At 35.4% G+C, this 20,133-nt stretch overlaps 1 protein-coding gene across 3 annotated transcripts in view; it reads right to left on the bottom strand.

Moving 5' to 3' along the window:
- Positions 1 to 1,588: 1,588 nt before the first annotated feature.
- The window catches only part of LOC148284599 (homeobox protein caupolican-like), a 167,919-nt gene continuing 149,374 nt past the window's right edge, over positions 1,589 to 20,133 (bottom strand). For 2 of the 3 annotated variants that reach the window (XM_088237671.1, XM_088237680.1), the window contains exons 4-7: positions 14,291 to 14,610; positions 9,389 to 9,989; positions 9,200 to 9,261; positions 1,589 to 3,600 (exon numbers count right to left, since the gene is read on the bottom strand). In XM_088237671.1, coding sequence (XP_088093797.1) covers positions 9,222 to 9,261; positions 9,389 to 9,989; positions 14,291 to 14,610 — 961 coding nt within the window. In that variant the 3' untranslated portion in view covers positions 1,589 to 3,600; positions 9,200 to 9,221. The remainder of the gene's footprint in view (positions 3,601 to 9,199; positions 9,262 to 9,388; positions 9,990 to 14,290; positions 14,611 to 20,133) is intronic. The other variant, XM_088237688.1, reaches the window with a different exon arrangement.

The following is a 20,133-nucleotide window of genomic DNA, read 5'->3' as shown; positions in this document are numbered from 1 at the left end:
GCTATAATATATGAATGTCTTCAATTCTAATATCTGCTGATTTTTGTGAGATAAATTAGCTAAACCTTTTATTCGTGTGTTTCGTTCACAACAATCTTCCCCGTTTCTGTTGTAATGTGCATTCATTATTATATTATCCCGGTTAGGTAAAATCGAGTAAACTTAGTCAATAAACACTAACTTGAACACAGGTATTCAACGTAATGTCGTTTAAAAGGGCTGATAAATGTCTAAATATCACTATATTCAAAAGTAATTTATAAATCCTTATTTGACAATACTTTTATTTAATATCCTGTTATTTTTTATTGAATATAATGACAAACTAACATTAAATATTAATAATTTGTTATAGACTAATACTATGAGCATAAGTTGAGTAGAGTATGTTACTTGACACACCCAAATATATTTACAGATATGGGCCAGAGGATTGCAAATGTCCATGAACATTATTTGAAAAAATATTATGCTTACTTTATAACTAAATTTAGAAGAATTAATTTTTTTTTAGTTATAATTGGCAATGCATATAAGATGTCCATATAAAAAACATAATTATATTCGATGTAGTTCGCCTTTCAAGCGTATATTTTATTTAACAAATGAGAGGATTTTCAGAAATATGAAATTAGGTGTGTGGATCAAAACAATTTTTAAAATTCCAAACATATCTGGGATCTGCTTATTTTTTAACTTTAGGATTGATATAATTATTTTTTCTAGTGGATGATTTATACAGCTCTATTTTCGTTATATAATGCCTCAAAGATGCTTCATGAATTGTGGTATTAGCCAACAATATGTTTGGAAATATAGTTCGGTAAATGTAGATGTATTTTTTCGTTTAAATTAATTTATGGTTGGATCTCGTTTCTAATAGAACATTATTTGATGCAATGCATTTGCATATTATAGTTCACAATATATAATTTCCACTTTTTTGCCGCACAAAAGATCTGACAGGCGTCTCACGCTTAGATCAGCTACGTCTACGGTGAGAGGAAAAGCTATTATACCTCTACGCAAACAGCGTACTAAATTTAGTGAACGCGCATTTGCGGTCGCAGACCCTATGGCATGGAATGCTCTCCCGGCAGAGGTGCGATGCTGTGAAAGTGAAGTGATGTTTTGGAAAAAACTTAAAACCCACTTGTTCTCTAAATCATTTGAATAAATCCGTAGCATGTGACAACAAAATAAATTATTTTAATTAAATTACAAATTTAAAAGAATCACTATGTAAAGCGCCCTTTAGGTATTTTATTGCGAAAATGGCGCTATATAAGCTATCCATAATAATAATAATCTAAAATATCCGACTTAACTGGTGAATCACAACATGTAAAATTAACTTTTGAAAAAAATCATATTTCGATTATGTAGCTTCACCAGGAATCAAACCTGGAGCCCCTGCACGTAAGACAAGCATCTTTCTTAGCCATTAGACTACGAGGGCATCAGTTTGACGTTATTACATTACCTTGATATGTTTGGGTTTGTAGGCATAGTGTTTTTGTCTTTACGTTTCCAGTTTTAAAAACAGGATTTTTTGAAAAGAGGGTTGTGGAAAAATAAAATAAAACGATTAACGAGAAATAATAGTATTTAATTATAATGTTTGTGATATTCTATAAATACATAACGACCTCGAGGAATACGTCAATACATTGTTTTTGAACATTGCATAATCCAAAACATTACCATAACTTTTTTACATGGACGAAATCAATGAATTTTGATTATTTGATAATTGAAAAATTATTGTATTGAGCCAACGATTGCAGGTATCTCCATATTTGAGCATTATGTTATGAACACTGTTATTTTACGTTCAGAATACATTTCAAATGGTAGTTTTAAATGTGTTTTTCTATTTTAAATAAAACTCAAACTACATTATTTTACGATTTTGGAAATAAAGTTTTTTTATTATATTCTACATTCGTTTCTAAATACATAATTTATTTTTATTTTGTGTACAAATGCGACCAATGGAACCCTCATCGTAACAAAATGTATCCAATATAAAACATAATAAGTGTCTAAATAATCATGAATATAAGTCAATAATTTAGACAATGGAGCCTTTATAATATATTATAGTGATGAAATAATATAAATTTATTCTGTATAAATCTGTTATCACTTAGTTTATTACCTCATCAAAAAGATATGATTAAAAATATTTTTATACATCTCCAAATTCTTCAAAATATACTTAATTTATTGTAGAAACTAATCTCACTCCTCAACTTAATTTTAATTGGTTTAAAATTAAAATACTGACAATTTATCGGACCTACTAAAAAACGTTGCAAGCATTTTCTATTTTTTCTAATTTTCCATTTACCTTGTAGTTTTCATTTTTAAATCTAAACATTATGAAGTACGATTTTTAGACATGTAAAAAATTTGTACTCGATTTCAACCTATGTTTTCCAGGTTCTATTAATCGCACTCGTTGTTCACAAAACAGACCCCTTAATATTGGTACATAAGGTCAATATAATACAGCATTCCGTCAAATAATGGAATTTTACACAGTATATCAATAATAAATAATGTGATCCTCCCCTAATACAAGTTGCAGAAACTGAGTTATTTTATAAATAATGCGATATATTGTAAATTAGTAGTACATTTATTAGGATTTTGTATACAAGGTTTTTATTTAGAAAGAAAAATGCCTTTTCTTTCCGTAATTGCTGTGGAATTATTTTTTAAACTACTTGTATTACACGAAATCAAATGATACAACATTTTATATTATATTTTTACGTACGGGACTGTTGAAAAATTAAACTTTTAAAGAAATGTGCCTATCTATTAATTACATCTAACTTAATTACATATCAATATTTGTGAGCCATTTGTCAAACATTTCACATAAATAAGGAGGATCTTTTTAGGTTTAGCGTGTCCCTTTGTTAAATTCAATATTTTGACTCGAACATGTCAAACCAGTCCATTTGATTAAGGACTTAATTTACTCTTTGTGTTTACTACAATGAATTACGAAAATTTGGAGGTTTCGTATTTAGTTTCATAAAATCACTTCAAGGGCGAAGTTTGTCCCCGGCTGTTGAGTTTTCGTACAATTTTATTCATACGCATGCTTCTAAAATTCAAAATAACATAAATGTAGGAATTATACAAGACATACTTAGGTACTCTAAATTCACACTCGTGTAGTGCCGATTCATAATAAAAACATCCCTTAGCTCATGGCAATAACTTTTTACAACCACCTTAACTCTAATAACTATAAGCATTCGGTGATAAAAGTTAACTATTTAAAATGTTCGTGACCGTAGTAATTATAATATTTTAGTAATAAAAAAATGTATCTGTGAATACTGAAACCTCTACAAATTCAAAATATAATATATTTATTTTCTATAAACAATGAATTGCACAAATCATCTATTTTTTAACACATACAAGATGAACTGTCATATTAAAGATAGATTGTTTTTATATTCGTGAACATATTTTCTTATTTCGCGCACTTGATTGCTGTAGTCTTCGCTTTTCTCACCCCGAGATGATTTCTGGTCCAGAAGAGGTGAGCAGAGAAGACTCAGCTACATTGCATTTCTGAAACAAACCAAAAATATCCATTACAATCCATAAAATAACCCATTTTGTCAAAAACGTTCAATATCATGTGTATAAGTAACGGTCACAGTTATTATTACTGCCCTTTAAATAATTAGGGTTATTCTTATAAATTCCTTTAAAATCATCAATTACTATACCATGGCGTAGAACTTTGTACATCAATTTTGAATTATTAAGACTGCGTGTCATTTAATATTAAGAACATATTATAAAATCAGTTTTCACAAGAAAACTTTGTACATTATTCTACAAGCAAAAAATAAAGACTGAATAATGTTTTTACTATATAAATACACCTTTTTTATTTGTCACGTCTTTTGTTATATTTTTTTTATGGTTTTTCTTTTTACTGTGTATTTTACTATGTTTTTTTTAAATATGTTTTTATATGTATATAACATGTAAAAAAAATTGCCATATTTTTTGCTAGGTATTTTATTTTTTGAGCTTTAAAATATATTTTTTGCTATGTTTGATACCTTTATTTATTTTTTTATGTATTGATTACTATTTTTTAAATACAAATATTTTTAACTGGCTAAGATTGGGGTAAATAACAATAGTTAGATAATCAAAGCAACGTTGTAAAAATGTAAAATTTATGTATTTAATATGATAATAAATAAATAAATAAAGTTTTAATAAAATTTATAACTCAGTCTTTAAATCTGTCATCAATATTTCGTAACTCAATGAAAAATACTCATTAACACCAGAATATTCAGCGTTATAAGGATTGTAAATCTCTTTTGACGGGTGATACTACCGTTCATAAAAAATACAAACATTTATTATGTGTGCACATCCAAAGATAGGTCTAATGCTGTTATTAAAATTTAAAGTCAATAAATTACGAGTTCGGAGACCGAGCGCTCCCTCGTATGCCGGGCGAGAATTAGCATCTTCTAACTGGAAGGACTTATTCTACCTTCAAAAGATAATATACCTCTGTCCTGGTCAAACAAAGGGCTACAAGGTGTCATGAAGAACACCTGCCTAAATAACTTCTTGACCTAATCATTTAGGATTATAAAATAAATAACGAATTAATGTTGAAAAATTATAACGATGCGTCTTTAATGAAATTCAGAGATATTTTTAATAATTACTTATAAGAATGGTACATTTAATGTTTAATAATAAACAGACTGGTGTTGCTTTTTCAAACACTTTAATGATGATGACGGGACTCTTACACTGATTTTAGAATAAAAGTTAATTTTTCTGATCCTTTAATACAAAATGAAATTTAAACTTACTAATCTCTAGCGTTATTTGGAGATATAACCCTTAAATAGAATGTAATTTTGATAATGTTATCTGACTTTGCGTTGTAGGAAAAATTAGGATGTATGCGATTTTTTTTAAAATTAACTACAATAATCCGCGACGTGTTAATATAATGAAAACTACGCAATTATGTTTAAACTGTGGCCTATCTTTAACGCAGACTAACATTATTATAATCAAGAAGATTGGAATTTGACAAAATTCAACCCCCTAGGGAGCTGTTAATATTGACATATTACAACAGAGATGCAAAAAGAAGTATAAAAATTGAAATCTCTGAACCTCTTCAACTTCACAAACAGCAACAGATGGAAGCATTCATAGAATAAAGATGTTCAAATATAGGCAGAATTGTGAATGTTATACAGTGTGTAAAGTGGCCACTTAAACCAGCCAATGACAGGTCGTAGGCCCTGAAGATGCCCAGACTTCTATATTCCCGTTTATAAAATGGTGTCCATTTCTGTTGTAATATGTTTTTTTTACACAAAATCTTTTTATAATTCTCAAAATGTAGATATGTATTAACATTGAAAACCGTATTCTTGTCTGTCTAAAATTTCATAACAAATAAAATAAAATATGAATTGTAAATAAAAAATTGTAAAGTTCTTCAATTACTTTAGGTAAACCGATGAAGACTTTCCTGTGGACATTATTTTGGTTGGTTTCGGAGAAAAATGGTTACAAATCTGAGAATACAGAGGTTTGTTATTCCGAGAACGAAGGATGCTTCCCGCTCCATGGAACTGCTTCTTGTAAAAAAGGACCGAGTGCTTTTTTATGAGAAACTGAAAAACAGTTTTATTCGCCGTAAATATCAATTATACAATAAACAATTTGAAGAGTTTTAGAATGTTGTTTTTATATATGTACTACTTATTAAAATTTATTTATTCTTTCTTTATTTTATAGCAGTTAATTAAAACGCCTGAAGACTTGATAAACACTAGCTTGCCTGTTATTTTTTAATGCACGAAAAAAAATATTTATGCGCTTGTAACTCGTTAAATTACGTAAATTAAATACAATAAAAATACATTATGTGGGTAATTACTAAAACGGTGTAATTTGTTCGCCATTAAATGAAATATGTATTATTAAGAACACACGATGTCGCAAGACGCGAAATTAGCAGTTCACAGTGGAGTTCTGGTGCCGAGCCTGATGCAGGGGAGCGAAGAATGGACTTGGACGAAGTAGGCTGAATGCTGTCGAATTTCGATCTCTCAAGCAAATAAGTGGAAAAACGATGTATGATAGGTGCACAAACGTCGAGATCCGTGCACTATGTAAGCCTGAGACAAGCATTATCGACAAAAGGGGCGCTGCGTTGGTTTGGACGTGTAGAGCGAAAGGACAGCGGAAGAACGACTAAATGATCTACGATGCGATGTTAATGGATGCAGAAAACGAGGAAGACCGAAAAAGATACGGTACGATCAAATCTTACAAACACTTGAAGATGGAATAATGAATCATGAGAGGATTTATAAAAGTAGACGAAGCGAGATATGTATGCAAAGACAGAGTGATATGGCATTCTATCCTCTCTGCCTACCCTTACAGAGAAATGACGTGACAGTTTGTTTGTTGTCAAAAGCGTTTGATTATGTTTTCTAACTATATTTATTTATGCTAGAATTTGACTGTTTTATGAATCAATTGGTATTTGGCCAGAAATATAATTGAATATTAAATTTGCTAAAAACAAATGTCGGTATTGTCTCATCTTATATTCAATTAGCGGGCTTTTTGTGCAGTGGTTGAATTTTACGAGTTCCATTTTTGTGTCAACGGCAATATTATGCGATTTCGGATTCAGAACTTGAGGAATGCACTTAAGCCCATGAAAATATTTGCGGTCGTTCAGGCTCGCCCAAAAAATGTTCAAAAAAAGTTTACCGCGTTTTAACTCGAAATTCAGTCTAAAGATCTTTATGTTTGCGTAAAACTAATAAAGAGGAAAACAGATTTAAAAAATACAATTATACTATTATTGGATATTATGGTATCTTATGCGTGTAAACTCACGATTTTTTGGATTTTATAAACAAATATTTGCGTTTTTATGATTTACCCGAATATTTCATTTTTAAGGGGGTTTTATCTAGCCATAAATAATGAATTAGTTAAAAAAGGGAATCGAGTTGTTTTAGGTACGCTGTTGAAGATTGTTTTGAGTTTTTGTTTTATATTTTAATATGTAAAGCTTACAAACAAATATGTAACTTTTTTTTAATGCTGAGTTTATAGAAATGTAATGTTCACTCCAGTAATTGTATCAGATGATACGACAAATTAATGAGTTAGTAAAGTGTTGATAAAACCTTGATGAGGTGACTTTGATCCAAACTTCTTGTTTGTTTGAAGATCAAAGTTGTTTTAAAAAGAGTCATATAAAACAAGTGTGAGAAAAGGATGCATCGGGCCCACCGCAGCCTGGCTGCGGGAAACAAACCGACCTCGGACAATACTAATCCTTCTCATCCAAAGCGCTAACTGTCCGCCTGCGGTGAGTCTCGGCGAGAGGGGGTTATTGAGAACTTTTAACGCGTGTCCAGTCTGTTTGGATATATTATTGTCACTTTGGGATAAGTCCTATCGCCACCTTGGTGACAGTGACAAATGGAGCGAGATCTGATCTGGTCGCGGGGACACAAAAACCCAGCAGTAACTACGAAACAATGAAACCGAAGGCCCAATGTAAAAAGTACTAAATACATAATGTAGTTTTATGGTTTATACAAAGAAAACTAAAGGTTTGAGTAGATTTATTTTTTTAATAAATAGTTTTCTTTTTTTACATAAATTGTTTAATCTCCATAAAGCATGGCGAAGTCATAAAGTATAATCCCATCGGTATCAAAATTTTTTTTTCCAATTTAATTTAATATTGTATTTCGTAAATATACTCAAACCAAATAAGTGTGAAACAAATTATTTATGTACTGAATAATATGAATCAGATTTATGAATATGTAGTAAATTGGTGTTACCAGTAATTTAAAAGGCAATAAAATTATTTCATTTTATTTTCGATTCAATAAAATAATTTTATGTATTTACCTGGATTTTATAAATTAGGTATTATTCACTTCTGTGTGAGTTTCCACGTTATTTTTGTTTTGTCAATATGGCAAGGTTGTAAGAAAAACTCTTTAAAGAGGTTCCTTCCAATCACGTATTTTAAAACGAGGTTTAAGGTTTCATTCAGGATGTCGAATTATTCGGTCTGCCACTCCTCTTATCTTAAGTCTGAATGTCGCGTTAATATATTCTCAGACAAACAGGAATATGGGTGAAAACTGAACACGACGAAAGAACTAAGGCCGGATGAATGGACCCCAACTCTTGAATGGGCCTCGATTATTAATGAAACACATTTGATACTCTAAAACTTGTTTTCATTCAGAATAATTATGACGCGACCCAACCAATGACCACTTGACAGTATTTTTTCCCATTGATGGTATTAACACGGACAGTTTAAAGCAAGTTTTTTCACCTCAGACAGATTTTATCAAGCTTCAAGCGGACAGCTCTTAGTTTGACATTTAGCTTAATTACGTTCAACTCATTTAGATCCTGCTGAGATTTCATCGTCGCATAATGATTACCTACCTATCAAATACATGTACAAAAAAAAATTGCAGTCCCTCTAAGCTAAGTTTAAAAAATAATGTATTTGGTAAAAACCAGCCAAGTATTTAAGTTAAAATATTCAAAAACCTTTTTGGTTTTCTGTGAGAAGTTAACACTAGTTCGAGGTTCGGGTGGAGAGCAGTTATGTGAACTCCGCCTAATGAATGTACGCTTTGGAGGTTTTTCTTATCTCGCTGGAAATCTCGCGCGGTCCCTCGTATAAAAATCTGACACCATATTCTGGCCGCAGTGAAATAATGGTACCAGTTTTGAGGACACAACAGGAAACAATAACTTCACGGCGGGTCTACAAGAACGTCGTTTTTTCGAATTTTTTTATTTGACTTAGAAACCGGAGTGTCCATAGTTTAATGGGAGACCCCGAGCTGCATGCAGACGTATTCATTAGACTGTTGTATGTGCTGACTGGGATATTTTTCTTAAACCTCCTCCGACTTGTTTTTTTATGTCTTCCGCTTGATACATTTCAAGTTTCGTTTACACATTCAGAAATAATGTGGGTAATTAAATAATAGCGACTCGCGCACGGGCCATTGAATCCGGGAACGGAATACATGGCCGAGATTTATTTACGATTTATGATGGAAAGGTTCGAGCGATAAAGTAAATAATTCCTTACCTTAAGAGACTCGGAATCTTCCTCAGACTGGTGAGACGAAACCGTTAGTGAGTTGCTGGGAGCTGAAAACAAAAGTTGAAGAAATATTTACTCGAGATACGGGAGTAATCAAAGTGAGCTTAAAGTAAGTAGAGGCAACAAGGATAGGTGAAACGAAGTGGGAAGTAAATGAGGGGAAGTGGGACTCACCTCTTGTAGAAGGGCTTGAAGGCGGCGTCGGGGTGGAAGTCGTCCCGTGAGGGCCGCGGGGAGGAGCCCTGCGCGCTACTGCCACCGCTGCCGAACGGCGCCGCTGCAGCCGGCAGCTTCATACTCGGTGGAGTCTGCGGCGGGGTGTCCGTCTGGAGCTCCGGAAACCCCGCCGGGTGCGCGCAGGACTGCTGCCCGTTTCCCGACTGGAAGAAGCCGCGCCCGTAGTAGCCGCCCTGCGGCAGCGCGAAGTTCTGGTAGTGGGCGGGCCATCCCTGCGGGGGCGGCGGCGGCGTCTTGCAGGCCGCCGTGTCCGCCAGCGACCAGATTTTGGGCTTGGTGGCCGGGATGGGCACGCCGCAGTCGGGCCCGCGCGGCTCCTCCTTCATGCCGTAGCCTAGCATCTGGTGCGGGTGCGCGTGCCCGGCGTGCACGGCGTGCCCGGCATGCGCGTGCGCGTGCTGCAAATGGTGGTGGTGCTGGCCCATCATCTCCTCCGACTTGCGCTCGTCATCTGTAAGGTCATCATCGTCATCAAGCGGTTTGTCGTGATGCTGGAGTAGCTGCAGTTGGCGCTCGGATTTCACATGGTGCATGGAATCTGTATCGAGAATAACACTAGTCAAGTCACCTCGCTCACGGAATGGAACAACTCGCAGGGATCAAAATTGGCTTTCTAACTATTTATGATCAAATGACAAATGTTTCGCGACAAGCGACGCTTAATATTTATTCTAAAATAATTCAATCGACCCCGGAATAGGAATGTTGTCTAATCTGCGATCCGTTCAATTTATAATAAAAGCAGATGGTAAATAACAGAAGGAAGTTTGAATATGGCGACCGCACCCAGCACACATCATCACTAGCTATCTGACCGTAATTTGAATTACGGAATTCGAGTATATTTCAAATCAACCACTCTTGCGGGTAGGAACAACGGGCGAAATTTGTTTACACTTATGGAGTTATAAGAATATTTCCATCGGACGAAATAAAAACATGATGGGATTTCAAATAAAGAACGAAAGGCTTAAACAAACATTATTAGGAAATGAAGTAAGTGCCCCGCCGGTATTGATGAATGGCCCGACCTGCGGAGACAGCGTGTTGGCTGGCTTCAGTCCACACAGCGTGTGGTAACTGCTAACATGCGCTCGTATATTCGTACGCTTCATTTGAATGCCCATTTGGATTCTTAATTCCCAATAATTCTTTTTAATAGTGTCTCTGGCTGGGATAGCCACCCCTCCCACAAGTCCGCATACTTGGAATAGCGAAACGTCGAAGAGGACTATCAATCTGTCCCCCGATACATATTCGGCTGTACCCCGCTAGCTCTGCGCGAACATATCGCGCTGCTTGAAGAACGCTAATTAATGTTACCGGCTGACTATTCATCTACAATCTGGTTTTTATCATTCATGAAAACATTTTATACTTGCGATCAGAAACGCGAATGGACTCCATTGATTAAACTCGGTTGGTAGTATTACGTTATACTTTGTCATTAGGTTATTGAAGAAATCGAGCAGTGGTTTTAATATTTATAAATTCATGAGAACCGCTTTCTGTAAACTGAACAAAAAACTTTTGTTCGCAGTTTTTCATAAGCAATGTAAACGTCAGTTAGATTATTGAGTAATCTACACATTAAAGATACTCTCCGATTTCCCAGCATATTGTCCCTAAAACCGTATGTCTTTATTATTAGTTTACCGAAGGGATAAGCTTAAAATCTAATAAAGAAATCGCGATTGCTTCGCAATGAACCATTTGCAGAGTGGTTATCCGATTAGCAAAGTGAAAACACCACTTGTGGCCCTCTGCATCCCCTTCGTCTTTATTTCTTATTTCACCCCCTGGCTTTTATTTGAAGCCAAACGCCGGAGCAACCCTGAGAGCTATAATGCCTACAGAGCGTATACAAAAGCTTTAAACCGTTATTGTGTTGTGATTTTTTCTTTATTTCTATTACTAGACCTATTTTCTACTTTAAAACACGATTTCAATTTCTCATATTGATTGTAACGTATGAACATTTAAACAGCTTAATAAATTTCTTCTCAAAATGTCAATTTAAGGATAAAAATAAGTTAAAGCAAGGCTGGTAGTATTTCTGATTAACATTGAATTTGTTAGGTAAGTAATATTTGAAAATATATTGAAGGGTACAAAGTAAGGTTTGTTTACCCTGTGCGTATAGAGGGGCATCTAAGTAAGTCGTGACCCATCAAATAACGTTTGGGGGCTCTCTGAACGGTATAATGAAATTCACACCCCGGCCCACTCTCCCTCACTTAATGCTCACAGCTCTGGCTTTTAGGGAGACCGAAGGGGAGAATTAAGATACTTATCCGCCAAATTATTTTCATTCATTACCGAAATCATCGTTTCCTGGGCTTAAATTCTGATTTTTATCTCGCTCGTTACAAACCCTAAAACGCTCCGGGCAGTTTACGCATGTTGGCTCCATTACAATTTAATATCGCAGCATTTCTCGAAATAAGCTATTTTATATTCATCAGCAGCCCTAATGTTTGATAACGTTGTTTTTATTAAAAATACGGCTATCCTTCTCCGACTCTAAGTGCGGCGGGAAGTTTATTTGCCATGTTGTTTTATTACGAAATAAAAGGTTTGTAGATGGACCCTAAACTTGCGTTTACAGATAAAAAAATGTAACATTCAAAATTAACGCCATTTTTGCGTTTTAATTTTTAACCGAAATAAACGTTATATTAAGGAATCGAAACTGGTTAAATTACTTAAAAACAATCCGAAAAATAGGGGAGAATTATTACGATGTGCATATTTGACAAGACCTAAAATCGATGAAGTGGAGTGAATGTTCTAGCAATAAACTCCCCACGCGCGTAGCACACACTGCTCGGTATATTTATTATGAAATATATTTTTCCAAACTACCCTACTTCGAGGAGAGAAGGTCCCAGAGTGCAGCGTTTGTAATGAAAAGCGGGGCGCGCCACAGTGCGGCGCGAGGCGAGGCGAGCTGCGGGCCTTCCTCGCTCGGAGTCGGCTACGGGCGGCCTACCGTGGCGGCTCGATGTGACGCGCGGGGCATATAAGTAATAAGGCACTTATATAAAAGATCTATAGGGACACGTGTTGTTTGAAACTTGCCTATAAAAATATCTCGTTTTCTCTTTATACTATTTGCCAGCCTCGACTCTCGACGCCGCCGAGTCCTTCCGTGTACGTATTCTGAAAGCTTTTATTTATCCCTTTCCCTTGTGGACCAACGCTTTCCCCGACACAAATCTAGTCTCCCCTCACGCATTCCTGCGTGCTACACGGACGTCAATATTAAGAGCTTTCATCCCCCGAGCCACCTCCCCACCCCCGCAGTCAGCAGGCGACTTCGCTCGCAACTCTCACTTTCGAGGCTTTCGGGGAAAACAATCAATTCTGTCTCTATTATATTATACTCGTTGGATTTATTGTTATAGGCTGTATGCGAACGTGCTCGAGTAAGTATTTGTTTGCTTTATTTTGAAAACTCGTCAGGAATCAATTACTTTGTTCCTTAAAACGAATTTTATTTTACGAATTAAATTTTTGTTAAAAATAATTCTGACTTAATTTTGAATCGCTCGTAAAACTAACTAATTACCATTTATGTTTTACGCGTGAAACTTCGGGTTTTCGGTAAAATATTTTGATCTTGCAATAGATGTCCGCGTTTATCGATCTACAGGCATTGTTCGCGTTGGACTAGTACTCTCCATAGGAATGTGGTCCCAGGCGGGTCCAGGGTGCCGAGGCTTGGAGTGGGTACCGCGCCATTCCGAAGCGTTCGCCGCAGTTTCCCTTTTCAGATTTCCCCCACGCAGCCTACATAATAAATGGCGCAAGAATACGAGTATATCTGCACAAATAATAAAGAGATGGGCGATACGCGTATCGGAGGGTGCTCCACCCCTAGAGAGAGAGAGATGCACAATAGAGAGTACTCTACCGCAAGAAGGAAATCCGGAATAGAGAAAAGCGGTTACGCTCGGTTTCTTCCCGCCCTTCTCTCTGAGCGAGATAATTCACTTACTGAATTATTCTCCAATAAAACTAAAGTGGGATTTAAAAGATCGGCTATTTAGGTAGTCGGTTAAGGGTGGGAGGGCTGTTTGTATTTCTGCTGAACTGTCAGTAAACACGATCCCCGTCGCGCTTTGTTCTCCGCAAAGAGAAATTACTCCAAACCTCAGAAAGCGCTCGTAACACATTATATACGTCGTACAACGGTTGTATTTTACATGCAAATCAAGTAAATGCAATAGATACCTCATGAAACTAAAAGTACATTTTCAAATATAAAGATGGTCTTTAAGAATCGCAAATTTTACAACAGTATTAATCGCAAAGCAAATTTATCAACGTTATTAGGAAATCAGTTAAAATGAACAGTATTTATTTCAGAGCATTAATATATTATCGCAATCGCAAAGAATGGCATAGCAATTTCGCATGTTGAAGGGGACGGGCGGGCAACAAGCATAGGTCACATTTGTTTCGAGTAATATTATGAATGTTTAATCAATTTTCTCCAGTAAGGAGACATTGTAAATCAGCAAAGATATACATAAATATTTACAAGTTTAGAATTAGTAAAAATCAGCAATAAAATTACACGTTGTCTTAAAATTAAAATTAGTTAATTTTAAAAACAAAATATTCAATTTAACAGGGCGGGCACAAAGAATTACGATAAATCGACCTAATCATCTAAATGCAATATGTTTATTATAAAATACTCATTTAAACTACATGAATGATTTTGATTGAGATTTTTACCTCTGTTAAACGATTCAAGTAAAAAAGATGAATAAATCTTTTGAATTCTTTTTGCCCGCCCTATTTGATTTTGGGCGCCCGTCCCCTACATACCTTTTGGACCCTTCATTTTATCTTCTAGAAGATCGTCTTTGTCCTTCTCGTCATCGGAGACCATGGCTTCATCATCATCGTCCGTTTTGTTCTTGGGTTCCCAGGTCATCTTGTTCTCCTTCTTGAGTCTCCTGCGCGCGTTGGCGAACCAGGTGGAGACCTGTGTGAGGGTCATCTTGGTGATGATGGCGAGCATGATCTTCTCTCCCTTGGTGGGGTAAGGGTTCTTCTTGTGTTCGTTTAGCCACGCTTTTAGGGTAGCAGTGGATTCCCGCGTAGCATTCTTACGGCGGGCTGCAAGATCATAACCCGCTCCATATCTGTAGACAAGTGCGTATATTTGTAATGAAATTATGATTACCTTCAAACTCACTTATAAAACTTTATCCACCTCCGTTGTATGAAAAAACATAAATTCTCACTTGAAAAATATAACAAATACATACAATCCAATCTGACTACCAAATTTATAAATACAACAAAATATGCGCTTCAAATTACATTAACTAAATTATAAAATTAACATTTGTAATGTACATAAAAAAATGTCGAGCTCTCCCTTAATTGTAGTTACATCTATCTTGGCGTTTAACCCTAGATACTTATATTTTATAACATCTTCTCAAGATACGTATCACGCTAAAAATTGTTTATTTATAACCAATCAAATTCATTTATGTGAAACATTTTTAAAATATGCCAGTACATTTTTCGTGAATTTATTCGCTATCGCTTGAGTTGCAAATCTGAGTCACGAAATTTAGTTTCATGAGATGATTGGAAGACACCTTTTGATAATTTTAACTCAACTTAAGCGGGGGATAATAAGAGCCTCAAGGGTGAAACTTCAATTTAGGGTGGAATTGAGTTTCGAGCTGGCATCCAAAAATGCTAACGCAAAGCTGAAGATAATGTGCATTCGAATCTTTGCCATGAACTAGAATTATTATTGCATGTTATTTCGGTAGTCAGATGGCCAATTACGGATGGTTCCCATCGGCAACTCTTTCAGTATTTTCATTTTCGATAGTTTAAGTAGATATTTCAGTAAAAACACAAAAAAAACAGCATGAATGTTTGGAAACGAATTTAATTACCATAAAGTAGACAAAAATTTAATGTTATAATTTGTTCATTGAAACAAGGTCTTAATTCAGCTCTCCTGAACATTTTTGAAAAAACACGGTCTCTTCTGCCATCTGACTATCTATTTATTTATTTTTTTTAAATATGCGTAATTTTATACAAAGATACACAAAAGGTTTTAAATAACTCTGGCATAAATGTAGTTGTCAAAACATGAACATGATTTGTTAAATGTTTAGACGTCTAAAAGAATAAAAATAAAAACCGTCAAAAACCGTCCAAAAACGCATTTGTTTGAGTTAACTAATTTCAATAAAATATATTTAAAACAATTTTTTACCCTCTTTTTTTCTTCTACCAACTGGTTTCAAAGCTTTACAAGCTACTTTATCAAGGTATAATCTACTTACTATACTATTTTATTCTAACAGTGATTACTGAATATTACATGTATACATATATGAAGTCAAATATTTTGTCATGTTGTTCTAATAAAGATGGGAAGTGTGAAATGTAATAAGTAAGTGAATAACCGCAAAGTTAATGCTTTAAAAATAATGGATAAAATAAACTTTATGTAATTATTTAGTTTTTTTTTTTATACATTTAAAGCACTAACATATTAAAATAAAATATTATTCAAGCTTAAGCTTAACATCTGTTAGCAAGCAGCAAGGATGATTTGCAACAGATAGTCTCTAGAATGTATGATGTATGCTTGGAGAGCGAATTGGCGATGAACAAAAGTAAGTCAAAAGTGATGGTATTTGAAATGGATAGTAATGTAAAGGTTACTGACTGCATAATAATGTAAACAACGAATGTCTCTAACAATTAGAAAAAGTTGTGTATCTGGGAAGCGCGCTTTCAAGAGATGGAAGAGTAGAAAAAGATGTTGAAAGGAGTGAATGCGGGCAACAAAATGAACGGAGCACTATGCACAGTAATTGCCAATAAGAATATGTCAATCGAAGCTAAACTGGCAGTGCACAACGGAGTTTTAGTCCCAACACTTATGTTTGGAAGTGAAACATGGAACTGGCAGAATAAGTATGAAAGCCGAGTGAACGCGGTTGAAATGCGATCAATATATGACAGGGTTACGAATGATGAAATCAGGCGAGAGTGTAAATCTGAGTAAAGTATAATTGATAAGATTAAGAAAGGGTCTCTTAGATGATTTGGTAAAATGGTTAAACAAGTAAGTATGGCGAAAATGCACAGTAACGTGAGACGAGGACGACCAAGAAAGACGTGGCATGATCAGATAAACCAAAGTCTGGTCATGTCAAAAGCAGACAGAACCGAAGGGCATGTATGAATGTGGAAGAAGCTAGGAATGTATGCCAGGATAGACGAGTGTGGCGGTCCATTCTCTCTGCCTACCCCTACGGGGAAATGGGGTAATGGTAGTAGTAGTTATTTAAGACTAACTTTAAAGTTACCTATTTGTAGTGATGACTCCACGAATTGCTGGTGAAATGTCACATGTACGATTTCAGTGTGTATCAACCAGTACGCAAATAAAAACATTGGTGAATTTAACTTTTCGATCTGGTCGGGATCCATGTGCGGTCATAGCACAAAGTATCGCTCGTTTACAACACCATATAAGACTTGCGTCATAATATTATCAAACTTATTATTTATAATGCATGTTTACGAAGTGTAAAGAAATGCATTTCCAATGTTTTTTGGTCAGGAGCCGCTTGTGGTTACATTGTGCAGTTCAACTTAGAAAATTAATTGGTGTATACTTTTTAATATATTCTCGTGGTCTGAAATATACATACATATATCTCGCAAGTACATAAACATCGTGCAGTTTATGTCGCGTCGTTTCTAGTTGTTTCATTGTAGTAACATTGAGGGTCGTGACTGATTGCATCGACTTGTTTTACCGTGGACATGCTTCGCTGTTTGCTAAGACGGGGATACTCTACCGAGACTTGGATTTCAAAGTTAATATTGATCTGCTGAGATACAAGTAGGTTCGTTCAAGTAACGCACGCTAGTTCTCATCCCACTCACACTGGAATAGAATATCCATTGACAGACGTTCCTCCAGAGATGAATAACCTTTGCAGTAAGGAAAAATATAAAATATCGTATTGCATATTAATAACACACAATTTATTTTTTTTAAATTTAAAAGCAATTTATATGCAAGAAAACTTATCCACCATTGTTATCTGTTTATACAGTACTTAGCGGAACGTATCCGCCAAATAAAAAGAGGTTCCAGTGTAATTAAAAATGTATTTTTTTCGTACTTAATGTCATTAAACGTCGGCCTCGTGGCGTAGTGGTCAATCCGTTTGCCTACCATGCAAGAAGTCTCGGGCTCTATTCCCGTAATGGTTCACATGAAATATTTATTCAAAAATTTGTTTTTACACTATAATATTTCAAAGTCCCTGGACTGGTACCCGAACCGTAAAACTGATCATCTTATATTTATATGATAAAAATATCAAGACACACGGATGCGAATCGTGACACCTCACTAGGTCCCAAAATAGCACAATACTGAGTTTTGAGAATAGGTGTCTCAGAAGAATCTTGGGTGTCGGTGCTTTGACTTTGTACGGAATGAAGTAATAAGAGAACGAACGCAGCAAACTCCGGTTACAACTGTCATCAAGCGGAAGCGATACGGTTGGCTTGGCCATGTACTGCGGATGCCTCCTGAGAGCCTCAACCACGCTTGCCTTTCAGGTTCTCGACGTCCTGGACGTCCACTGCTGACTGACTACGAGACCTACGAGACGCGAACCTGACTTGGAAGGATGCACAGGAGCTGGCCGCCGCAGATGGTTTCATGAGTAGGTATGTATCACGTCCAAAATATGAATTAGGAAGACCGGAAAAACTTTTATTCGTGAAACATTTCAACTGAGTTTTCTCAGTGCGACAGTAATGCATTTAGAGACTTTTATCAATACACCGACGATATAATAAAGTGTACATGAACGTAGCTGTTTGTATTAAAAGCGTGACTCGACGAATCAGAATTATCGTTAGAGTTGCTAATAAAATGGCTCCTCTTGGATATAATTGAGAAATACGATATTGGTTTCCACGCATTTCAATATTCACATGGTAAACTATATTGTGCTAGTGACATTATTATTACGAAGATAATTAAATTAAGCACCTACTCTGAATCTAAACAAAAAGCATTCTCTATCTAATGGCTCATAAGATACACATAATTGTATAATACGCTTGACGTCCAATTCATTAACGTTATTCATACGTCAGTGTCAAATAGAGCACTTAAATATTTAATATTATAATAACTTCAAGACGCTAATTGAAAATATTCACGGAAAGATTTTCCGGTGATAAGTGCTTTATTGTGCTTAAAAAGATTAACGTGAAGTGGGTCTAGTTAGTGAGTTTGGTTTTGAGATTTATTATATACGTTACTACTAGACAAGTTACTTGTTTGGGTGCAGAACGATTCATGACACTCGTAACAATGACCTTATTATTAAGACATTAAGCTAAAAATTAACAGGGTATTTTTCATTTCATTCCACAGAAACGCGAGCTGCAGGTGGTGTGACGGTGTGAACATACAACAATGCTCTCGAAGGGTTCTGAACAAGGGTCCGTGATGGTTGCGTCGCAGAGGAAATTGTTCAATGGAGTATAATTATACAAATAAGGTGTTCTAGCCTCCGCTCGCTACTAACCGAGCAAGATCACTGGATAACGCTAATAATTATTATTTTATCCATCGCTACCGCATTACTCCCGCTTCACTCATATAATTAACAAACAAAAATAGTATCTCGATTTTGTATTACAATCCGCAAACGGGTGAATCCACGAAACCGCGGAAATGTTTGGAAAATAATCTCTTAATAATATTATATGCTGCCACGGAGTGATGCCGAGCCCCACTTCCCCTACACCGTTAAAAAAAGGCATTGAATAAAATATTTCTTCAGTTCCTTCTCGCAGACTACATAGATCATATCGAACGACTTAAATATGAGCGATGTGCAAATACCCTAAAATGCCGCGGAGAGAAAAAGTAAAAGGAGAATAAAATATTGAAAAACGACGGAACATTATTTCTTACAATATAAAATGAAACCCGAAGAGAATACTTCAGAGGCAGAATAAAACTCCTCCGGGGGAAAGTCGGGAGAAGTTTGAAGTAAAGCTTATAAAATCAAACAAAAAGTGTGATTGGATTAGGATAGGATCAACACGGTATAGTTAAACTGATATATCTGTGTCCGTACGTGTAACAGGGGCCCAAAAGCCATTACAAAGTACACTGTGGAGACGGGAACCCAAGGGTGGCCCGTCAAACTTTGGGGATACAATACCTACCCCACCTAAACTTGTCGGATTGACACAGCATTAATGCTTTTAAGAATGTAACAAAAAAGCTATCAAATAGTACTCTACTCATTTCAAATCACAGATGCATTGATTCGCACTTTATAGAAATAGGGGATCCGCTGTAACTTTATAAAACGATTTTATTTGAATTTCTGGATCATAATACTTTGATCCAAAATAAATTCACGTTTTTTTTCGAATCTGAATGGCCAAAAACGTGATTTCGTGAATTTTGTTTTGTAATGTGATTTATATACGTATGTAATTTACGAGGCAGCACTGCCTCCTGTATCCGAGTTCAACGAAGGTTTCTTTTTTCCCGGTAAAAAGTTAACAAGAGAAAGGTGGCCATAGGAGACCAATAAAATAGCGTCGAACTCGAAAATATAAACCCA

The sequence above is a fragment of the Micrasema longulum genome, unplaced genomic scaffold (genome assembly GCF_059751315.1).
Source record: "Micrasema longulum isolate JH-2025_06_02 unplaced genomic scaffold, ASM5975131v1 h1tg000107l, whole genome shotgun sequence".
NCBI lineage: Eukaryota > Metazoa > Arthropoda > Insecta > Trichoptera > Brachycentridae > Micrasema > Micrasema longulum.
Note: the sequence above shows the minus strand (reverse complement) of the source record. Positions and strands in the feature narration are given on the sequence as shown.